Below are 23,858 nucleotides of genomic sequence, written 5' to 3'. Positions count from 1 at the left end.
CTCCTCCTCCTCCTCCAGTTTCAGTCTCTCCTCCTTCATCAGTTTCAGTCTCCTCTTCGCCTCCTTTAATCTCAGTCCCTCCTCCTCCTCATCCAGTTTAAGTCTCTCCTCCTCCTTCAGTCTCAGTCTTTCCTCTTCCACTTTTAGTCTCAGTCCCTCCTCCTCTCCATCCAGTTTCAGCTCTAGTCTCTCTGTCTCCTCTACCTTTTGCAGTCTCATGCCCTCCTTCTCCTCCTCCTGTCCTATTCTCTCCTCCTTTAGTCTCAGTCTCTTCTCTTCCTTTTCTTTTCTCAGTCTCTCCTGTCTTTGTCTTTTTTCCTTCTCCTCCTTTAGTCTCAGTCTCCCTCTTTCCTTCTCCTCCTCCTTCAGTCTCAGTGTCTCCTCCTCCTCATACAGGACCTTGTCCTTTCTTAGCTCATGTATGACCTTTTGTACCTGCTGGTCAATCAGATTCACCTCCTCCTTCAGTCTCAGTGTCTCCTCCTTCTCATACAGGACCTTGTCCTTTCTTAGCTCATGTATGACCTTTTGTACCTGCTCGTCGATCAGATTCACCTCCTCCCTCAGTCCCAGTATTTTCGCTCTTGGTGTTCTCCTTCTTTCCAAACTTGCCCGTCTCTCTCTCTCTTCTTTCTTCCTCAGTTTCAACCTCTTCTTCTCCTCCTCCAGTCTTAGTCTCCCCTTCTCCCCCTCTTCCCATCTCAGTCTGTTTCTGTCAAAGCACTCCTTTGCCTTTTCTAGGTCATCTATTGCCTTTCTTAACATCTCCTCAGGCTGATTCACCTCCTCCACCAGTCCCGGTGTTTTCACTCTTTGTGCTCTTCTTCTTTGCAAACTTATCTGTCTCTCCTCCTCCTTCAGTCTCAGTCTGTTTCTTCCATTCACATCATTTGTCTTTTCTAAGCCATGCGTTAACTTTCTTAACTCCTCCTCGTACAGATTCATGTCCCACTCCAGCTCCTCCAGCTCCTCCAGCTCCTCCAGCTCCTCCAGCTCCTCCAGCTCCTCCAGCTCTATCACTATGTCCTCTATTTGTGTTCCCTCCTCCTCCTCCTCCTCCAGTATCAGTTTCTTTCTCTCATCCTCCTTCAGTCTCAGTCTCTCCTTCTCCTGCCTCAGTGTCTCCTCCCACTCCCATCTCTCCCTCTCTTCTTGCTCCTGTCTCTGTCTCCTCTCCCTGCTCCTCATCCTGGCCATACTTACCTCTCTCTCTTCCTCCTCCTGTCTCAGTGTCTCCTCCCACTCCCATCTCTCCCTCTTTTCTTGCTCCTGTCTCTGTCTCCTCTCCCTCCTCCTCATCCTGGCCATACTTACCTCCCTCTCTTCCTCCTCCTGTCTCAGTTTCTCCTCTGACTCCCATCTCTCCCTCTCCTCTCGTTCCTGGCTCTGTCTCTTGTCCCACCTCCTTATCCTGGTCATACTTACCCCTCTCTCCACCTCCTCCTGCTCCTGTCTTCGGCTCTCCATACTTACCATCTCTCTCCTCAAGCCTCTCCCGCCTCTCTCTTCTCCTCCTCCTCTCCTGTGCTCCTCTCTCCTCTCAGTCATGGTTTGAATTCGTTTGTGTGCTTCTCGCTTCAGTATTCTGAATGAAAAAATGATCAGAATATTTCTTTAATTACAAAATAAAGTCCAAATAGTTGTTGTTTTATGTCACTTCTTCGTGTTATTTATCTCTTTATAGTTATTACTGTTTAAAACATGATTCTTTGTATTGGATTGAACATTTATAAGGAAGCTATAATGTTAAGGACCATGTGTTTTAAGTTCGGACAAACAAACTCTGTTCAAATTGTAGTGAGGGTTATAATAACACCAAAATCTGTCATTTTGCTGCTGCTGTGACTCCTGAATTTCCCCTGGGCATAAATAAAATCTATTCTATTCTATTTCATTCTATTCTACTCTATTGACGTTGACACCAGTACAAAGCATGATATTTAAAACTCTTTGCAAACAACGCAACAGAATCAAGTCTTTTTATATGAGTGTTACAGAAACAGTCCCGAAGACGTGGCAGCACATTTGTGTGAATCTAACTGGGAAAGGCTTTAAGGAGGTTTGATTTTGACTGTTTATAGACCAACAGTTGTCAGCACAAAATAATAGAAATTTTACTTTAGAAAAATAAAAACCAGCTTTCTCACATAACTGTCGGTGTAATAAATAAATACAGATTACTGCTGACACACTTCTGTTCAGTAAGAGTAAAAACACAGAATGTCTCGGTAAAAAAGAACATATACCAAATTTATTCATATAAATGCAGTTAAAAAAGAAAGATAAACCAAAACCCAGTTAACTTTGGTAGTTTAAAGACTTAAATCGTCTCTCTTTCAACACAAATCTGAAGGACTACCTTGTTTTTGTTCAACTTCCAAGTATAAATTCAAACAAAAGATGCGGGCAATGTCCGCAGCTGAAACTATCACAACTTAAAACTAAAAAACAGTCTTTTAACTTCAAATTCACATTGAGTTTCACACTCGGAAATGAAACTAAGATCCCCTTTCAGAATTATTATGATCAAAGACCTGTTTCACCTCAACGGATGATTTAAACTCTGTCAAACCTTCGAAAAAGTCACAGATCTTATCAAGAAAAGCCAGCACTGTCACATGGCCATCAGTGTAATCTGTCAAATAAATACAGATTACTGCTGACACGGTTCAGTAATAGTAAAAACACAGAATGTTTCGGTAAAAAAAAGGGGGGGGGGGGGGGGGGGAATCCTCTATCTATCATGTTACCTTCAGAGTTTAAAGTGTACTGTTACAGCAAAGCAGAGCTAGTCGATGCTAGTTTAAAACCGACATGCATTTGGAAGTATGCACCGTGTGTGAGCTGTTGTATAAAACGCTTGCGGACACCTCGGCTGAAAATATTACAGGGACGGACATATTTAATTGTAGTAAAGTAATATCTGTGGCGCATAACTCTACGCTACACAGGTATGAGCTCCTCAATCAATGTTTAGCTGTTTAGCGCTGTGCTGCAGCATGACCTAGCTTAAATATTAGCCGAAAACTGTGAAAACAGATGGAAAACTAGCTTGTGCTGCCACAGCAACGGCCTTGCGACCACCGAGGTCGTACGGCAGAAATTGTTCTGTTTAGTCACTTATACCAAATAAATTCACATAGATGCAGTAAAAAAAGAAGGATAAACCAAAACCGAGTTAACTTTGGCCGTTTAAAGACTTAAATCGTCTCTCTTTCAACACAAATCTTAAGGATTACCTTGTTTTTGTTCAACTTCCAAGTATAAATTTCAACACAACGATGCGGACAATGTCCGCAGCTGAAACTATCAAAGCTACAAGCTACAAAACAGTCTTTCAACTTGAAATTCACATCAGTTTTACAATCGGAAATGACATTAAGCATCTCTTTCAGATTTATTATGATCAAAGACCTGTGTCACCTAAACGGATGATTTAAACTCTGTCAAACCTTCAAAAAAGTCACAGATCTTATCAAGGAATACAAAAATTACATTAATGAAACACACAATATGACGCCTCTTCCGACTAAAAATGCATTTTATTGAGTTGTGCTTAAGCTAGCCAAGCTTTAGCAGGAAAATTTGCAACATACCTCCCCAAGTGCCTTGGTGAAAAAGGCGGAAGGAACGCCCAGCTTGATTTTATACCCCGATGGAATTAACAGATTCCAGAATTTATCTGCACCAATCAAATTCAGACGCAACCCGTGCGTCCCTGACGTTTTAACAATAATAAAAATAATTAAAAAAAAATATTAAAATGGGAAAATGAAAGTCCAAATAATTAACTCTCCCATGCCTGCTCGACAGTTTAGAAAAATAATCCTTTTAGTTGTTTTTTTTTTTTTTCAAATACTTGATTGTTTTCCAAAAGTTTCACTCTAGTGGTTTACATACGTCTGCGCTTTCAGCATAAACACGACTTGATGTAAAAACGAATCAAACTATAAATAATTATTATTAAATAAAATACAAACACAATTTTCACTGAGTAGAAATTGAGAGTTTTGATCCGCTAATTTAAATGCTGAAAGTGGGATGAGCGGCTCTCCTTCTTTGAACTCGGGATGAACGAAGCCCATCCCGACCGTTGGAGGGCAGCATGGAGCCGACTTTTCTTGTTAGCTGTGAAATAATGCTGGATGAAGAAGACTACATGAAACTATCAACACTTTGAGAAGAGAGCTGACACATGAGGTGAGGTGAGATCACTGACATCTTTAACGTTGTTTAACTAAACGTGGAGTGAGCCAATACTTGAAAATCTGTTGTAAACACTGGCATTTCTAAGTGATAGAGCAAGGTTACGGCCTGAGCTGTTACTGTACACTACTTCTTTGTATTGTTTTTAATCTAGTTTAAAGCATTTTTTTTCCATCCCCAGCAATCACTTATCAAGTTCTCCACCTCAGACAGATGGAGAGGCAGAAGATATGGAGGTAGGGTTAGACTCAAGTGGAAGGAAGTCCACCAATTTTAGCCAGATCGTTTTTACTGCTCTCATAAAATGAAGGAGCCTGTAAAGTGATGGTAGTGAATAAACATTAACAGAGGTTTGCTTTAAAGATTCAGTGTGTATTTATCAGAACAGGCTGAAGGCAGAACTTTCAGAAAATATAAGCAAGCATTTTTAAAAGAGTATGGTCTCCTAATCATAATAATACTACTACTACTACTACTAATAATAATAATAATAATGAATTTCCCTTCTGGGATTAATAAAGTATTTTTTATCTTTATCTTTATCTTTAATAAGAAATACGGTTTATCTGTAAACTGTGGGTGAGACTTTTATGTCCACACAAACAGCAGATCCCCTTCATGTTTCTACAGTCACACAGAGCACGCAAACTCCTGACATACTTACACATTTTTGTATTCAGAACAAAATGCACTGACTGAAAAAATTTCTAAAGCCAGAACTTTCATTTTGCACATTATAATATTTGTAATTATTATTATTTTTTAATTATTATCTGTGATAAAGCTTTGACTTAAAAAATGTCTTCACTTTTCTCAGAATTTATTACATTTTTTTTGGTAACTATGTCTTTCGTCTCCCATTGTAACTTTTTTTTAATCATTTTTGATTTTTGATTTTTTCTTTGGGTCTTGTATTTAACGGTTTTAAAAATGTATACATTCATCGTACTTTTAATCTCTTAAATTTGACTTCTTAAAATTTACAATTTCATGATTTCAATTTTTGGATTGTACAACTACTGAAGATGCCAAGCCAATGCTTTAAGGCACTGAGATGCTACACCTGGATAACAACTGAGGCGCTGCTGTTGGCTTTTTGACGGATGAAACTCCAGGTCTTGTTTGCTTTTTCAATGATCAGTCCATTTGTTTGACAAAGCAAACGTTTAACTTGTGTAATACACTTACCAAATGTTTGTTCACCCTTCTGCATCACCATGGTGCCTCACCGCACAGCGGTCAAAAACTGTTTGACCCTTCCGGGTGAAACACTTAACCGCACTAACAAGGTCCTACCCTCATAAAGACTTTCACCCTTGATGAGCTCAGTTACAAACAAACATGAATGTAAACAAACCATTCATAATCTGATCCTACAACTATGAGTTGACTAAATAAGATTTTGTGTTGTTATAGTGCCTATGTTATTATTACTTCTTTATACCAAGGTTCTTTATTTCTTTAATCGTTTGGGGGGGGGGGGGGGGTCAGGCCGAAGTTTTAGGATTTTTGTGAAATAACTTTATTACCCAGGGAACCTTTGCTGTAAATGATGCTTTAGTTGTTTACTGCAGTGTGTTTACGTTGTTCTTTTTGCTGCAGGAGTCTCCAGATTACACCAGTGTCCAGGAGCTGAAGTATTAGACCTGGTCATAAGTGAAGCGTTGCGCCTCTACCCTCCAGGGTTCAAGTAGATCAGATAGATGGACCACGACCGCACATTGAACGGACAACTGGTCCCTAAAGGTGTGACGATGGAGTTCCCAGCAGGCTTCCTTCACTATGACCAGGAGCACTGGCCGGAGCCGGAGAAGTTCATCCCTGAGCGGTGAGAGGATGCTCTGGAGGCTCAGTCTGTGTGTGTGTGTGTGTGTGTGTGTGTGTGTGTGTGTGTGTGTGTGTGTGTGTGTGTGTGTGTGTGTGTGTGTGTGTGTGTGTGTGTGTTTCACATCAGTATTTTAAGTCCAGTCAGACCAGCCCGTCTGGCACCAACATCCTCGCCACATTCAAAGTTTGTGCCATGTGATTGGCTGATTAGATATTTGTGTTAATGAGCAGCTGAACAGGTGAACCTACTGAAGTGGAGGGTGAGTGTGTTGTTACCATCTGTGTTGTATGATCTGATTACAGAGGATTCATCATGTGATCAACTCCTTCTTCCTACCAAGCTGTAGCATTTTCACTACGGTACGACATCACCACCTAGTGTTGAACAGAAAACATTACAGTGTGTGTGTGTGTGTGTGTGTGTGTGTGTGTGTGTGTGTGTGTGTGTGTGTGTGTGTGTGTGCGTGTGTGCGTGTGTGTGTGCTCTGCTACCCCTATGACAAGAGTGACCTTTGCAACATGTTCCTCCTCACTTACAGAGTAAATACTTGGTGCTGGTGAAGTGTTTTGAGGTTGTCCAATAATTAACTACAGCAGAGATAAGGCTGCCAGGGAAGAAGGATATCTTGGGCAAGAGGAAGCAAAAAGAAACAGAGAGAAGTTAAATCAGCAGAGGAAGAGGACGTTGACTCAGCAGTTGTAGTTTGGGGCGAGAAAGAAGCGGAAAGCTCTGACACTGTGTGTGTGACTGGTGAACAGTGTGTTTGGCTGCACGAGTGATTTCATGTTCTCCACAGAGGACACACAGGTGGCCAGGACAATAGAGCTGAATGATGGTGCTCGTATGCCAGTTTTGGGTCTGGGGACATGGAAGGTAGACTCAACACTCACCTTTTATTTTCTTTTTACACAACAAGTAACACTGTCATCAGTTTGTCTTCCTGCAGAATGTTTCAGAGTCACTTCTTAGAAAATTTGCACTCAGACACAAGTGTTCGACATGGATGAATTTCGACTGGCAGATGATTCACAGCAGGCTCAAACGGGGATCTGCAGGGAACTTCAGACTCAAGTGCTGTTGTAACATCATAGTTTAGATTGTAATTCTGTAATTTAATTAAGTCAATATTAGTCAGTATGTACCTGGTCTGCACTTAATATATACTCTTCTCTATACTTACATATACCTGCAAAGATATATCCTAAATAATTGATCAAACACCCAACATATAGACACAAATGCTTAAATTTACACATACATACAGTATACATACACACACATAGAAGACATTACATTTTTTTGCATTCACAACCTCAAAGAAAAATTCAGAGGAAGATCTGTCAGTATGTCATGCTGAAACAACAAAGCTGTTTGAAAAAAGCTCATAAATTTGTCAGCTGTTGTGCCTTTACTGTCATAACCTGGTTTAAAATTAAAATAATTGATTTCTTTCTGTATCTGTACAAACAGACTGATATCAAAACAGGTTTCTTAGTAGTGTTTTGCAGAAATTGCAGAAATATGGAAGCCCTGAGTGGTAATGATTACAGACTTTTTATTTCCTCAGTGGTGTGGAGATAGGTTAATCTCAGTTTCTTTTCTGGAGATGGTGTAGTTTTCTAGTTATCTTGAGGAAAACAAATCACAGTTTCTCCAGATGAAGTGTGCTGTCCAGAGATTACTATATAATTTTCTGGAGATCCAACAATTAGATCAGTGGGTCGATGGCTGTCATTTGCCAGAGGACGACATGCCAAGCCCCCTTTCAGTTGCTTCCCACACGATTGAGGTCATTTTAGCCCATTTCTGTTGCTGTTTCTCAGATGGGCTGCTTCAGTGAGCACACTCACCTGAAGTTAACTGCGTACACTCTGTACTCACTAGAACAGAGCTCAAAATCTTAGCGAGGAGTGTTGTCTCAAAATCAAACGCTGTGGCTGTGATAATCCCATTTCACAACTGTTCTGTCGTTCATTAATTGTAACCGTCATCCATCCTTGGGTCATTCTTCCTCTGTGTAGTCAACATGGAGACCACTGAGGGGGAGAAGTACCCAGCGTTCAGCACTCAACTGCTTGACTGTTTTGAGTTCACCAGCTGAGAAACCAAAGTGCTCTACGTATTTCCATACTGTCAATGTGAACACACTTATGCTCTCCAAACAGAAAGTGTAAGTAAAGAAGTGATTTGAGACACAGTCTCTCTGCTGTTTCTCAGTGGTTTGCAAAGCACATAGAGCACAGCACTGATTTGATTTTTAGATCACCAGAAAGTTATCCAGTTATCTCTGGGAACCAAGCTTTGTTTTTTTTTCAAGCTAATGAGAAAAATAAGTCCTGATCTTGAGTAAACAGCTGAAAATAACACGTTACCTCAAGAAAACTGAGAAAATCAAATGTAGTTAATGGTGACCTCTAGAGCTTCTGTGCCAATGAAAGCTGTTCCCAGGCATAATTCCCCACGTGTGCAGTTTGAAAGTAAAACAGCAGATTGATGTTGGAGGAGAAGAAAACAGCTGCCATGTTTATTTGGTGAATTAGGTTTTGGGAGAAAGGGGTGGCTCAGTTCTCTATTTTTGAGGAGACAAAACATCAATAAAAACAAAACAAAGATATTCTGTCAACAAGCAGTCATTGAGTCCTAAACACCCTGCTATCACTGGGCTGGGTGTAATGTTTTTACTTTGCAGACAGGGTTGAAGTAAAGTTCAGGAAATGAGTGAGTTTCTGTTGGTAAACGAGTCATATTCATTACAGTCCGACCATCTTCCTCGTACCTCAGTCCAGTGTGCAGTTGAAGCTGCCATTGCAGCTGGATACCGCCATATAGACACCGCTTACGTCTACGGCAATGAGGTGGATGTTGGTAAAGCTCTGCGCTCCAAGATGCAACAGGGCATCGTCAAACGTGAGGACATGTTCATCGTCAGTAAGGTTAGTTTAGAAATGAACCAACAACTTCACACATTTTGTTCCTTCTCTAGAGAAACAAACAGCAAAGTGAAATCGCTCATGGATTAAGAGCGGGTTAAAATGATGTTCACTGGTTTATTTAAGGTGTCTTATCCTTGTGTATGTGATTGTGTGTATTTCTCTCAGCCATCTCACACTTGCCATGTTTTGTTAGCTGTGGAGTACCCATCATGCCCCAGAGGACATCCCCGTGTGCCTGAATAAGTCTCTAAATGACCTCCAGCTGGACTACCTGGATCTTTACCTCATACATTTCCCTGTTGGTTTAAAGGTACACTGACACATACACACAAGTGTCACAGAGCTAAACTTTCACTGTAATCTGACCTTATAATCTGCATTAACCCATGAGGAGAGCCATTTTGGAGACTGTAGAAGTGTCCGTACTCAGAAAAAGATCCTGTCTAGCTGCCTAAACCTTCCAAAGCAAACTAAAACATTACAGGAGTATGAAAACTCTTTAGGCTGATACATCCTAAGTCTCCCGATGTGTTTACCTGTAAGTTACAAGCTTACAAGCAGGTTATCTGCTCTATTTCACAATAAAACACCACCCACAGACTCTGGCTGGTTAGTCAGACCAGGGGATCCTGAACTTTTCTCTCAGTAAACATCATAACAGTGGTACCAGAGACCAGTGACCCCCTGCTGGGGGAGGACACCAGCAGACCCATCCAAAAACCATTCTGTCTGCATGCACATCAATAAACTCCTGTTCAATTCTGGGTTTTTTTTTCACAACAGTGAATAAAATCTTCATTTGTAAATAGTTTTGAATGTAGAATTCATTTCTGAGCCTATAAAACACCACTGAACTCAAATCAAACTGTCCTCTCAACTATGAGCCTCATTTCTGCTTTTCTTTACAGAAAATGGGCCACCAGCTTTTCCCAGAGAAGGATGGAGAGTTACTGACCTGTGACATAGACTATGAAGATGTATGGAGGGTAAGCAAACTGTGTGTGTGTGTGTGTGTGTGTGTGTGTGTGTGTGTGTGTGTGTGTGTGTGTGTGTGTGTGTGTGTGTGTGTGTGTGTGTGTGTGTGTGTGTGTGTGTGTGTGTGTGTGTTGTTTTCCTCATTGCACTTTTATTCTGTTTCTTTTTTAGCTTTATCCTTCTTTGGAAATCATCATTTTTACCACATCCATCTGCCTCTTAAGGTGTGTGTTTGAAGTGTGTGTGTGTTGTCCACAGGGGATGGAGGCGCTGCAAGCCTCAGGCAAAGTGAAGAGCATTGGTGTGTCCAACTTCAGCATCCTCCAGCTACAGAGACTGCTAGCTCTGTGTAGAGTGCCCCCTGCTGTCAATCAGGTGCTGCTCATCCAGCTGAGTTGACAACTGGCTTAAAGACCCCGTCAGGACTTTTTAAGTGTTTTGAAATAGTCTCTCTTTTACATATGTGACTGCTCATACTCCACTAGTTAAAATGAGATTACCAGCCCCCGTTTTGGAGCATTAGGCAGTGAGCACACCCTGGTTAGTCATGTCTTTACAACAGTGGGTGATGATGCTCGTAAGCACCCTGGTTGGATGCAGTAGAAGACCAAGCTTCATACAGACGTCTTTTAGAAGATTTTAATCTCTCGCTGTCCCTCAGACATTGTGAAAATGTGTGCGTTGGTCAAAGCATGTTTATAACAAAACCCTGTTTTGGAGCTGCATCTCTTCTTCTCTCAGCTCTTTGTTTCTGACACACGATATGCAGGGGGTCACACTTTGACCCGACATCTTAGTCACGTAATAACTAAGGCTGTCATTGTAACGAGTTAATTAGATTAATTAATTACAACGCAAATTAACGCATTATAAAAATTAACGCAGATTGATCTGGATCCCAAACTTGGGGGCGTTCAAAGACGCACTTATTTTTAAATGTCTGGCATTTACAAATAGTGTTTCCTACTTGGAAAAAGAGGAGTTCTCGTCAGATTTTCAAATTTCCGATGGTCCCTGAATGTATCACACGTGACGTCAGCAACATGCTTTAAACCGGAGGGAGGGAAGCCAGAGTGATTGTGACTGCCGTCCACGTCGCGTTTATTCACATGTCCTTTTTAAAAATCTGCAGAAAATCAACCGTTTGCTCTAGCTCAATTCTGTAATAAACATAATTTTACACTCTTTACTGCATCAAACAAGTCCTGAATGATCGATATCCTGCACTTAAATCTAAAGAATTCTTCGAAAATTTGCTTCCATCTTCCTGGTGTCATGTTTCAGCTTGGGGCTGCTCTGCACCAATCAGCAACAGTTTGTGTGTTCAGAGCATGTTAAACTGAGAATACTTCACTTTTCTTTGATATAAGACTTGAATTAAGTGTTTTGTACATAGTTCCTCACAGTTTTTAGCCTTTAGCCCTGGTTCTCCTGACCTCACAGAAGTATAGAAGTTCATCTTGCAGTGAAAATCGAGTCCACATCGAGTAAGAATGTGACAAAAGCAAAAACCGTCCTAAAAATCAAATCAGCTTATCTTAGGTACAGGGCTGTGTAGATTTTGTAAAGATAGAACCATAAAACTTTTTTCATATGTTCTTTATGCATCAGGGTACCTAAAAATGTGTTGTATACATTCCCACCTTATTTTTAAATGTTTTTTTAGTGTCCTTTAATGTAATTTTGGTGTCCTGGAATTCAAATTCTTTATTTTGGGACCTTAAGCAGATATGAGATTAAAATGTGATTAATTAGATTAATTAATTACAAATCCTGTAATTAATTAGATTAATTTTTTTAATCGCCTGACAGCACTAGTAATAACCTTTGACCTTAGATGACCTTACGCATTCTGAATTGATAACTTTTTGTAGCAGCACAGTTTTAAAACATGTTAACAATTATTTATGCTGTTCAATACATTTAAACACTGAATAAACGTTTGATTACCATGAAACTGTCTAGAATAATAAACTTATAAACTCAAACAACATTAACTTGTCTCTAAGACAGTTACATTGCTCATGGTAAATCACAGAGCTGAAGCTAAAGGTGTGTCACAGCATTCAGCACAGATAGTCCTCACAGAGCCTTCAGACCATGTTAATAAACTCACTGAGCTGATCCAGGTCAGCATCCACATGTGTTCCTGGCTTATTTGGTGCTTTATAATTCACAGGTGGAGCTTCATCCCTACCTGGTGCAGGAGGAGTTGATCGAGTTCTGTAAATCCAAAAACATTGCCCTGACCGCCTTCAGCCCCTTTGGCTCACCTGGGAGACCCCCGGAGGAGTAAGACACACAGCATCACAGCTCATTTATCAAGATCTGCTTCAAAAGGGTTTTCCTGTGTAGTTATCACTACAGTATAATATAGCTCATGATTAATTCAGATCCTTTAAGTCCAGTAACTCAGATGTTGTATGTTGGTAAACTTTTTTTATTCCTCAGTATCAGTGTCTGGTCATTAAACTCAGAGATCAAACTGTACAGGTATAAAGCTGCTGGGTTTACATCGCTTGTCTAATAAGAGTTGATGTTAAAATAAGAAATGTGCCGTAAACACCTATTGAACTCTAAACTCTACACCAGGGATGTCAAACTTGTGCCATGGAGGGCCAAGAGGCTGCAGGTTTTCCTTCCAACCAAGAACTCCACCAGCTGGTTTCACTGATTAGTCCCTGCTCCCTGCTTGTAGGTGAGGTAATCAGTGGAATCAGCTGGTGGAGTTCTTGGTTAGAAAGAAAACCTGCAGCCTCTTGGCCCTCCATGGCACGAGTTTGACATCCCTGCTCTACACTATCATCTTCACGTGTGAAAACCCTTAGACTCAGGAGAGGCAATGATCCACACAGGATCCTGGAGGATCCGGTTGTAGCAGATATAGCAAAGCGGCACAGACGCAGCCCAGCTCAGGTCAGTGTGCTGGCTTTGTGAGCTCAATGTGAAGGTGCGTGTTCATTCATCTGACAGTGACAGTGATGGGGATGTTTTCCCAGGTGCTGCTGAGGTATCATGTGCAGCAGGGTATCTGTGTCATCCCAAAGAGTGACAAGCCTCATCACATCCTTGAAAACACAAAGGTGAAACCTTCACATGGAAAGAAATTAAGAAAGTTAACGCTGATGGAGACCAAATGAATTTATGCTGGTGTTGTTTTCTGTGCAGATCTTTAACTTCCATCTGACTGAGGAGGATCTGAGAGCATTGAGAGGACTGGACCGAGGCTGGAGGTCTGGCCCTGAAGAGGAGTGAGTCAGACCAGCTCTCTTTGAAAAGTGTGTGTCTGAATTTTCCGGTATTTTCTCACCTTGATAATTGCTTGTTCTGCTCGTTTCAGATTAAGGTCTCACCCTTACTACCCCTTTGAATGAAGACCAGCAACTGGATCAGCTGAGACTGTAAAATCATCAGAACTCAGACCGGCTTTATGTGTGTGTCTCCTTTGAATCAGACGTGGTCCATCAGAGACGTGTTTACTGCGTAATTATTCAACAATAGAATGTGACTGTGAAGAAAGTGTTCAGTTTTCATAGTGGCTCTAATACTTTGACCAAATCATGAGTAAAGATGAAGTTTTTCCAATACTGAGCTTCTCATGTCCTGAATAAAATACTCTCATCAAAGTGTAACCTAAAAGTTTCTGGGTGCACGGTCCAAAATAAACATCTTGTAGAGGTTGCAGTTTTACTCTTTTATTACCTTATATATTAGTTCACATTTTAAGTACAGTGTATGTGGAGGTTGGAGGTTGGCACCCTGTAAAGACATATTGCACATGAAAGTCGTGTGCTTTGTTGCGTAGCAGATGAAAATGGAGGATTTTAAGACAGCAGCTCAGTTTAATTTTATTAACTTCCAACAGAAAAGGAAAAACACTTCTGTTACCTCCAAATTGGTCGACACAGTTTGAAAACTCCTGTCAGTGCCTTCATGATGACGCTCAGTGCGCTACTGTCACCTTCTGTGTACGCTTCATTTCAGATAGGGTTTTGTGTCCAGGTGTTTTATTATTAAGGCTTCAAACACTGAGGATGTTAAAAAAAATGAGGATGTGTGGTTTGAAGCTGAGCCTCTGTTTGGATTCTCTGTCCACTTGTTGACTCGACTCTCGACAGGACTCCACCACAACTTCACCATTCTTCTCATCACGAATGTTCACATGCTCTCACTTTGTGTCTCTACACACTGAGAGGTGCCTGCGTTAACAGTGCCAAAGTCTTCAGAGAGTATCAGAGTGTGAAAGCAAAGAAAAGATGAACCTGGGTCAAAGGTTTGCATTTGGTTCCTCTGACCCTGCAGCACCTCGAGGCTGGTGAAAGATTACTGAGACACTCTTTTTTAACACCTCTTTCATTTTGTTTCTGCTCTTACTCATACGCTTCATTTTGACAAAGTCACACTCCTCCAGCACTACGTCAGGTATGATCGTCCTTTCGCACCATGTCCCATCTTTGACATCTCCATTGGGAGGGATGATGGGGACGCTTTTACAGTGCACACACACGCTGAGGCCCCAGCGATGCGTCTAGGCAGGTCAGGACCTCTGGACCATGATCCCTTGTCTGGATCGTACACCTGAGTGGCCCTGGAGAAAGCCATACTCTCCCAGCTGTAGCCCCCCAGCACATAGATCCTCCCTGCCCAGACTGCAAGCCCCGCCTCGCTGTTGGGCAGAAGCAGCGGAGCGACCTGTGTCCACTGTCCGCTGTGAGGGTCGTAGGACTCCACCTGCAGGATGTCGAAACGCTCTGTGGTGTCTGCGTGGTCGTCACTGCCTCCGATGGCATAGATGAGGTGGTGTAGGGAGGCCATACAGTGCCAGCCTCTGGCCAGAGACATGGACTGATGCTCCACCCACACATCACTATCCCGGGAGGGGTCGTAACTCAGGACATCTCTGCGGTACGGGCCGATCTGATAATCATGACCTCCTGAGATGTAGACCACACCGTGGTGGACTGTCCCTGCATGGCCGTAAGTAAACCTAAGAAAGAGGGAAATCAGAAAGAGAAAGAGTGTGGAAAAACTCCAAAACCTTTAGAAAATCATACCATGGTTACTTTTCTCATGATCATTCAGTTACTCATTGGCATCTTTGAGCTGCAAGCTGAATGTTTCTGATTGGTGGAGCAGCCACAGTGTTTATATTTCCCCTCCCTTTGTCCCCAATAAGATGACCCTCAGCTCTGACTGACTTGGTTTAGCACCTCCTAAACAATGATCTTCTTTGGGCCTGATAGTGTGAATGTGTGTCTGTCAGCTCCTGGTGTTCCAGTTTAAAGAGTGACCCTGTAAACTGGAGACCTTCATCTGAACGTGTCAGTGGAGACCCAGGTTACAACAGCTGTTCAAACTCAGGAGAAGTCCTGGGGACTACTTTAGATTGACATGCATCAGACAACAGAGATCAACGCTTCACAGATCTATGCCATCTCAAAAACTTTACAAACAGGTGTGTCTTCTGTGGTGTCATCTTTGCCATTATCTTACACTGCCCTCTACTGGTCTGGAGGTGGAGTGTGATTACTTTGTTTTTTTTCTATATGTCACTAGCCTGATTTGCATAATCTACACCGGACTTCAGGCCTCTGTGGAAGAAGATGATTGTTGTTCCAGGAACTTGAGCTGATGAGAAGATTGTTTAAAGTAAGAAATGTGACACACTTTTCAGTTTCAAAATATAGCATGGTAGAAGCTGTTCCTGTATCTGTATCTGTATCTCACTGAAAGCAAATATATAGATTAAAACCTTCTTTTTACTTCCATTGTTTTACATGTTTAAAAACTATACTATTACTTAATTTACATTTCCTTATTTTCCTTATATTCCTTATTTCATCATTTTATTATTATTATTTTTAATAATAAAAGCAAATTATTTGTTTGTTTTTCTCAATTTTTTATGTTAGCTTTTTAATAATCCATTTTATTTATTTAATTTTTTTAAATATATTTTGTAATTCATCTATATATACATATGTATGTTTCCACATTTAAAGCCAAAAATTGAATAAAAAGAGTGTGGGGAAAAAGTGTGAGAAACTGCTCAGCTCACAGCCCTCAGAGATTTTTACTGCCTCTTTTTTTGGAGGAGAAGGGACCTCTTCAACAAGAGGCTTATTCTTGGTGATTAATGGATACAATCTTTGTGGACCACCTTTGAAAATTCCATTAAAAAGAGCAGACTGGAGGCTCCATGTTTAAATACCTGGGCAGTCCAGCTACGTAGGACCAGCAGTCCTCAGCAGGACAGTAAACCTCCACAGAGGACAAAGCTCCAGTGTCGTTCCTCCCGCCCACAGCAATCAGACACTCTCCAACTGTCCCCAGGTAAAAATCCACACGGCGCTGATTCATTGAAGCACCCTGAAATGAAGAACACACATTATATATAAAAGATTTAAAGCTACTACAAGGTGCCTGAGTAATATCTATTAAATGGTCTGGGCATCATTTTCTTTTACAGACTAAAGAGTGTGTGAGATTGAAACTGTCACTTTGGGTCAGTACCCTGGTCCACTGGTTGTGACGGGGGTCGTATCTGTACAGCAGGCTGCAGGCAGTGTCTCCCCCATTGTCTCTGGATGAGCTGCCACCTGCAGCGAAGATAAAACCTCCGAGTACAGCCAGACAGTGGTGGCTCCTCTGAGCAGGCAGCTCTGTCTCCACCTCCCACTTTCCTGTGTCACTGTCCAGCCTGGAAACATTTGCACTCAGCTCCTCTCCGCGCTCTGACACCTACAGGAGAAATCAATGAAGGTGGATGAAAGCTTGAGGATGTTTCTAGTATAATATAAATATCAGAGATTAAAAACAGATTTAACCAGATTTAGTTGCTTCTAAAACTCATATAATGTTTAGATGACCAGGTTATCATTTCTACATCTGTACCTCTCCTCCGATCTGCAGCAGACACTCTACTCCGCCCCTCAGTGTGCTCCGTCCTGTCTGCAGGAGCGGCTGGGCGCTTGGCCTGGCGTGATATCCCACAGCTTCCTCCACCAGGGCCTCACAGCCGGCTTCCTCCGGCAGAAGGGCCCGCACAGCTGGCAGCACTCGGCCCACCAGGTCCCCCATGGGCATTAGAGGGAAGCGTATGTGGGACAGGAGCTGCCTGGCATAGGGGGTCCGCTCCAAACTCTGGCTCAGCCACTGCAGGGAGGCCTGGAGGAGCGCCTGCTCGCCGTCATGCTGAACCTACAGATAAAGTGAGAAATGTATTCCTGTACACTGAACGTGCTGTGGATCGTGCTGTGCGGAAATTGTGCAAAGGTAGAAAACACTTGGCAACAATTTGAACAAAAGTCTGCTGAGTTGGATTTTTAAGCCGATTACACATAAAATTGTCATGCTGATTCCAAAATTGCAGTCAGTTTTTTTCAAGCACGTCAAGTTTTTCTCCTAGCTTACCCTGCAGATCAGCAAAATCTGTAGTTAGACTCTCCAGCTGATCATGGCTGGACTCATCTACAGCTACGTGGCAGCTTGTTTGTAACAGTCACAGTTGAGACAGAGCAGTGAGAGGTGTGTGCAGCTCCCAATAGGTCAGTACGATCAATAACTGCTAACAGAAAGCACACAACTGTCAAGTAAAGTCCTTTTCATATTTTTTAAGAAAAAAGGGATCCTATCATTCAAAACTTGACCTGAGAGAAAAAAAACTGAGTTCAGTTTTGGATTCTGCACCCAAAAATTAGTTAAAAACAGCTGTCAGACCTAACTCAACAAAAATTGTGTTCTCTAGTGATGTTTACCTGACTGCTGGAGAGGTAGAGGTTGAGTTTGTGGAAAGGAATGTCTCGAAGAAAGTCCGGGGTGAAAGAAAGAGTGGCAAAGCGCGTCAGGATGAAGTGGTCGATGAACGAGTCGAGTCGTTCCAGACTGTAGAGCAGGGCCAGCTCCTGCAGGTACAGGTAGTTGTCTTCACTCACCTCCTGCTCCAGAAACTGGCAGCAGAAATCCACCGCTCGCCACACCTGGAACACAGCATGGTGGTCTGTTATTAGAGGAGTCTGAAGCCTTCAAGCTTTCAACAGTGTTTTACAGAAACTGAAAAGGAAAAAAAAAAGTCTCTCTTGCTTAAGAGCCAAGAGAACCTGTATTCCATCAGTTATCTCTTCATGAAATGTTAAACATTTCACCTGCGCGTGTATAAAAAACAAAACATTCTGGCTTTTTTCTACCTCTGGTCTTTTTATTGAAGCTCCTAACAGCTAGTTAAATATCTGTCCAAACACTGAACAAAAGGCAGAAATCTTAGCAAGTGTTTTTCTTTTTTTTTTTTCAGATCTTCTTCAGAGAGTTCTTCACCATGAGGTGCCATGTTGAACTTTCAGTGACCAGTATGAGAGAGTGTGAGAGCTGAAATACAAAATTTAACACACCTGCTACACACACCCCTATTCACACGTGAGACCTTGTAACACTAACAAGTCACATGGCACTGGGAAGGAAAAATGACTAACTGTGCTCAATTTGGGCATTTTCACTTAAGGTATACTGACTTTTGTTGCAGGTGATTTAGACATTAATGGATGTATCTTGAGTTTTTTTGTTGACCCATGAAAAGATATTATTAAATATCTGCAGAAATTTGAGGGGTGTACTCACTTTTGTGACCTACTGTATATTTTATTTTTTATTTTTATTTTTAATAAGACTAAATATGAGCCACATTCAGCTGACAAGTCCAGAAAACTGTCTCGTATCAAACGACACATACATTTTGTGCTAAGAGTATAAAAATAAGCTTCCAATTTCAGGTTAGATTTTTGTCTTTTAATATTTTGTAAATCAATTCCAAGGTAAACACCCACACACTGTCCGACTTGCAGATGGAGTACACGTTTCGGTACTAGGTTTGAAGGTCTAGGATACCTGAACTTGTCTTGAAAAACAGATGTGCAAAAAGTTTTCCCTTTATCTTTTATTATCCTGAAATAAAAATTTTTTGGACATGTCAGGCGAATGTGGCTTATAAGATGTCTGATAAGATGTGTATTAGAAAAGAGACACAGAACACACTAGCTCACCTGCAGGAGGTGAGCAGCCTCCAGTACATAGTCAATGTTTCCTCCATCCAGTGGCAGCTCTCCACTGTACAAGAAGTCGATCACAGCTTTCAGACCAATGTAGGACAAGCCGACCAACTCCACCTGTTAACAGAGGGTAAGTTTCACAGCTTGGAGTTACCAAAGAGAGAGGAACAGATCTTTAACAACCCTCTCTTAGCCTCTGCAGCAGACTGTACCTCCTGCTGCCGCTCCTCCTTCATACCCAGGGTGAACATGGCGTGAAAGTACGGACTGGAGACGGCCAGCAGGGCCCGATGAGCCGGGACCTGCTGCTCATCAGCTACCAGCACCACATCACAGAACTGGCTGCTCCGCCGCTGCTCATTGAGGCCTTGAAGCACCTCCACAGCCTGATCTAGGCAGCGAAACACCTGAGAACAACACAAAACAGTACAACTCCATCAGACTCTGGAAAATAACACTGTTTTATTTATCATTAAATTGTTATTGATGAAACTTAAAATGGTCTGAGTCTAGAGTCAGCGGTCTAACTGTCCCTTTACACAAAGACTAGACTCAAGGCAAGCTCCTTGCTGCGTCTCATCCTCCTCTCTGTCTCCCAAGTTCCTGACTCTATCCATGACTTTATCAACTTAAAAAAAGGCAAAAACAAGGCCTGCAGATAACTCCTCAAGATTAGGTCCAGGTTTAAGAAAATGAATAATTGAATTACTACAGATTCTAAAGAGTTATTCCCCAAGCGTACTGACAGAACAGCCAATAAAATCAAATTATTTGCAATTTAAACCTGCACTGTTTGTCTAAGAGAGTTTTTATACAGCAGAAGATGTATTATATCAATAACACTGATTCTTAAAACTCTTTGTGGGACCTTGGGCGTAGCCTGGCTCAGTGGAAGAAGCCCAAAGTTTTCCTGTTTCAGGCTTTTGGGGTTTATACGTCTTTAATCAGAAAGAACAGGACAGGGGGTGGAGTTGGAAACAGGAGGAGAGTCACACTGACCTTGGAGGACTCACTGATCCGATGGGGCCGACAAACACGGCTTGCTTTGCCGTTGTCCATCATGTCTTCTTGGGTGGCATCATCTGAGGGACACACACACACACACACACACACACACACACACACACACACACACACACACACACACACTTAAAAGAGAAACAACGACTTCTTCGTATTTTATTATTAGACCCTAAAATGAGACCTAGGGCAGTACACAGATCAGCAGATCAGTGTATGTAGGTGGTTGAGGGTGTGAGCATCTACCTGCATCTCACCTGTCTACATCTTTGAGCCACAACCACTCTCACACACATACGAACAAGCACAAATACACAGGCCGATACAGAGCAAGTACGTGAGTCAAACAGGACCGATCTCACAGTAAGAAACGGTGTTCTTACACTTAGCGAAGCAGAGGGAACCTCTCAGTGTAACACCGCTGACAGCAGCTCAGGTCGGCACAGCAGGCAGGCGGAACTGTTCTCAGGGATTATTGAACGATTTTAGGGTGACACAAAGTGGGCCTCCTTCTCAAACAAACTTCTCACCACTGGCTCTTCTAGTAAAGATATATATCTTCCAGTGCACAGACTCTCACAGGATGAAAACAGCAGCCATTGTATCACATGATAAGCTCGCAGACACTAACAATGCCACTTCCGGTTCTGGTTTTCAAAGTAAAGTAACCAGGACTATGGAAAGGATAGTAATTACTGTAAAATGACAGAAGCAGTCGAATCATTTAGGAAGTGAAATCTTTGACTGCAAACTGAAACAAACCCCAAAGGCAGTTTATTCATTATGTAAGTTAACTTAGTCGAGAACCTGATCAGCCACTGACCATTGTAAGTGGAAAAAAGGGGCTATGAAACCTCAAATCAAAATGGTCAAAAACAAAGATAGTGTATCCTTTCAACCGCTGCAGTTAACAAAGGATTTAGTTTTCAATCCGAGGGGAAAAAAAAGTGTGAACCTCAGCACTTTGATTTAAGATCACGTCCGTGTATTTTTCTCATTTTCATAAGTAAATTTTATCCATCCCCAACCTTAAATGCAATTTTATTTTGAAGCCGCAAACTCTACCAGAGTGAATAATCCCGGAAGTTCCTCGCATCCAAAGGACCAATCACCGGTGGCTCCATGCTGTTGCATTCAAGACTGAAAATGTGAATTTAGTGTGTAAAGGCGGTTTGTGTCCAGCGTAACGAATGATATTCAGGTGCATCTCATTAAACCAGAATCTCATAGAAAGGTTTCTTTATTTTACGAAATCATTTCATAGAGTGAAACTCATTTACATACATTTCGCACACGGTGAAATGAAACATAAAGTAATTATTTCTTTAAACTGGGATAATTATTGCTTTCAGGGGAAAAAAAAAAACAAAGTTAAGTATCTATGAATTTTGAATATTTCACAAGACCAGAGTAAAATGATTTTTTGATACAGAAACGTGGACGCTCTCACATGTTTGTTAAGTTATATTTATTCAGTACTTTTTGGGGTCCCTCACTGCATCAGGATGTGTCATGGAGGTAATCAGCATGTATAAGGTGATGTTGAAGCACTGGTTGATTTGATAGAAGCCTTAAGCTTAACCTGAGTCTCTCATCTTCCTGTCGATGATACAGCATACATTATCTCTGGGGTGCAGCAGTTTGCCGGCCAATCAAGCACAGTAGCATTATGGTCATTTAACCTGGCTTTAGTTCTTTTAGACACAAGCCAAATCCTGCTGGAAAATACAATCGGTCTTTCCTTAAAAGCTTGTCAGCAGAAGAAGCATTAAGTGCACTAAAATGTCCAGGTAAATGTCTATGTTGACTAATGGACTTTGAAAAACATAGCTGACCAACAGCAGCCGATGACACGACCCCCTAAACCATCACTGACTGTGTGATGGTTTAGGGGGTTACTCTGGACTTCAAGCAGGCAGGATTCTGCTCTTCTTCACGCCTCCACCACACTCTGGGTTCTTGATTACCAAATGTACTGAAAAGGGTCTTATTTACAAAGAGGTCTTTTGTCAGACGGAGACAAATAATAAAGCAACCTTAGATCACTTATTTTCCCGTATGTTTAAAAGAATAACATATGATCAGATTTCTAACAGACAACAATAATTCTGTTGACTCTCGGACTGAGCCAGAAATTCAGTCAATAATATCTTTCTGTAAGTTTGAAGTGGCACAGACGAGAACGGGGTCACTGACGCTGTATGACCAGCAGGGGGCGTGATGATGCAGTACACAGGCAAACCAAGAGCTGGATGTAGCGTGTCCCTCCTTCACATAGACACAAACGTCACTGTTCCTTCAGTCTGGACCCCTGATCTGTCACTGACCCAAGGTGAGCTGGTGGACTGACTGACCTTTGACCTCTGCCGTGAGCAATCTGCCAACCAATGCGCCTCTGTACTTCATAACCTGTGGTCCACACAACCAGCCCTTGTCTCTGGCTTGTCTTATTGTAACTGAAGTGAAAAAGTAAACCCGTTATTTTATTTATTTGTTTATCGTGGTTTGGTTAAGGATACCCAGACCCCCAGAAAAATGAACTCATCGACTTCACGTTGCAAATTCTCATGTTTTTTACTGAGCTATGTCAAGACACACATATAAGCAAAATTAAACCGGAAATAAACTATTCTGCCTTCAGAATTAAACTCGCCAAAATGCACTGTCGGGATTTTTTCCTGTCGTGAAAAGCAAAATACAGTTGTAGCCTATTGCTTCCTGTGTAAAATTTATTTCAGTGTTTGTTCTTATTTTGTTTTGGTTTTCAATTTTTCTCTCCCTCAAAGCATTTTTTGTCCATGTGAGACAAATTTTAACTTTTTTACTTCCAGCAAAAAGGGCCTTTCTATGGCGAATGAAGAGACTGTTTTCCCTGCTTCTCTTTATGTCATTAGTTGTTGATTAACTTCTTGGTGTGGATCTATGATATCAAGTTAATTTTAAAATAAAAACCTAAGCCACTTAAAATTTGCTTGATGATGATTGGTTTAGCTCATTTCTGGCTAAATCAGGTCACTTTACCACAAATTTCATGACACAATTTTCAAAGAAGACATTTCTTTTTCGTTTTTAAAAAAACCTGTTTGAAAAACACACTTTTATCCATGTGCTTTTCCTGGAAATGTTATCTTTCTTTTTTTGATCCTCTTCATGAAACTCTTCTTCTTTTTTTTCTTCTTCTTCTTCTTCTTCTTCTTCTTCTGTTTCTTCCTTTAAAGGACTATCACGAGCAGGATCCTAGAGATTTTATTTTAAAACAAATAATTTTTGATGTTTGTTTTTATTTTTATTATTTTTAACTAACCTGTCAGTCTGATTCCGGTTTCATGGATTTTTTTTTTTTTAATTGCATTTTTATTAAGTTTGATTATTTTCTGTTACTTTTATGTTTTGATCTTGTCCTCCTCAAATTTATTAAATTTTGATTAGTGTAATGATAATACTTATTATTATTATTATTAGTAGTAGTAGTAGTAGTAGTAGTAGTAGTAGTAGTAGTAGTAGTAGTACTGTTGTTGTTGTTGTTGTTGTTGTGCAAAAGCCATGTAACTAGTAACATGTAACACTATTACACTGTAACACTGTAACAAGTGAAATTAATAAAGAATATCTTGTTTCATTTATATCTATTTCTAACTCTATGTTAAGTGTTACCCTAATCAGAAAACCTGTGGTCCGAATAGTTTTAGTCTCAATGAGATAGTTTCTTATTTTTGATTTATTTTCTGATACAAAACTGTCAGTTTTGTAAAGACAACATTCAGATTGAGACCTGACGTTGAAACGATTTTGTTTTGAAAGTCCAAACCGGAAGCAGCAGTTGCATGTTGTCGCTGTCTAGCCGAAGGCCCTCTC

At 41.2% G+C, this 23,858-nt stretch overlaps 2 protein-coding genes across 8 annotated transcripts; one reads left to right on the top strand and one right to left on the bottom strand.

Moving 5' to 3' along the window:
- The first annotated feature begins 4,158 nt into the window (after positions 1-4,158).
- LOC141796414 (aldo-keto reductase family 1 member B1) lies at positions 4,159-13,583 on the top strand. Of its 7 annotated transcripts, XM_074677511.1 has the most exons (13): positions 4,386-4,442; positions 5,809-6,034; positions 6,337-6,393; positions 6,573-6,907; positions 8,791-8,967; positions 9,161-9,277; positions 9,876-9,953; positions 10,201-10,317; positions 12,122-12,234; positions 12,771-12,858; positions 12,942-13,025; positions 13,111-13,193; positions 13,283-13,583. In XM_074677511.1, the coding sequence occupies exons 4-13, from the start codon at positions 6,818-6,820 to the stop codon at positions 13,314-13,316; spliced, it is 981 nt and encodes a 326-aa protein (XP_074533612.1). In that variant the 5' UTR covers positions 4,386-4,442; positions 5,809-6,034; positions 6,337-6,393; positions 6,573-6,817; the 3' UTR covers positions 13,317-13,583. The 7 variants fall into 7 exon arrangements, with proteins under 7 accessions (XP_074533610.1, XP_074533612.1, XP_074533609.1 ...); XM_074677509.1 differs by lacking the exons at positions 4,386-4,442; positions 6,337-6,393 and adding an exon at positions 4,159-4,200 and having other exon boundaries at positions 6,831-6,907; XM_074677508.1 differs by lacking the exon at positions 6,337-6,393 and having other exon boundaries at positions 6,831-6,907.
- A 71-nt stretch (positions 13,584-13,654) lies between these two features.
- klhl36 (kelch-like family member 36) lies at positions 13,655-20,644 on the bottom strand. The gene is made up of 9 exons (XM_074677507.1): positions 20,387-20,644; positions 19,983-20,065; positions 19,196-19,390; positions 18,978-19,100; positions 17,700-17,921; positions 16,837-17,142; positions 16,456-16,683; positions 16,154-16,311; positions 13,655-14,929 (listed from the first exon to the last, which is right to left on the bottom strand). The coding sequence occupies exons 2-9, from the start codon at positions 20,043-20,045 to the stop codon at positions 14,356-14,358; spliced, it is 1,869 nt and encodes a 622-aa protein (XP_074533608.1). The 5' UTR covers positions 20,046-20,065; positions 20,387-20,644; the 3' UTR covers positions 13,655-14,355.
- Positions 20,645-23,858: the final 3,214 nt, after the last annotated feature.

Source organism: Halichoeres trimaculatus, unplaced genomic scaffold (assembly GCF_033239565.1).
Source record: "Halichoeres trimaculatus isolate MK-OKI-2021-1 unplaced genomic scaffold, fHalTri1.1 fHalTri1_scaffold_10, whole genome shotgun sequence".
Lineage (NCBI taxonomy): Eukaryota > Metazoa > Chordata > Actinopteri > Labriformes > Labridae > Halichoeres > Halichoeres trimaculatus.
The sequence above is the reverse complement of the archived record's forward strand: the minus strand, read 5'-3'. Positions and strand labels throughout refer to the sequence as shown.

Excerpts from the sequence above, each read along its gene's own strand:
- LOC141796414 (XM_074677509.1), top strand. The coding sequence starts at position 5,989 with ATGACCAGGAGCACTGGCCGGAGCCGGAGAAGTTCATCCCTGAGCG. Across the intron at positions 6,908-8,790 it reads TGGGTCTGGGGACATGGAAG|TCCGACCATCTTCCTCGTAC; the intron begins GTAGACTCAACA and ends TATTCATTACAG. Across the intron at positions 12,235-12,770 it reads CCTGGGAGACCCCCGGAGGA|ACTCAGGAGAGGCAATGATC; the intron begins GTAAGACACACA and ends GAAAACCCTTAG.
- klhl36 (XM_074677507.1), bottom strand. The coding sequence starts at position 20,045 with ATGATGGACAACGGCAAAGCAAGCCGTGTTTGTCGGCCCCATCGGATC. Across the intron at positions 19,101-19,195 it reads AGGAGGAGCGGCAGCAGGAG|GTGGAGTTGGTCGGCTTGTC; the intron begins GTACAGTCTGCT and ends CTCTGTTAACAG. Across the intron at positions 17,143-17,699 it reads TCTACCTCTCCAGCAGTCAG|GTTCAGCATGACGGCGAGCA; the intron begins GTAAACATCACT and ends CTTTATCTGTAG.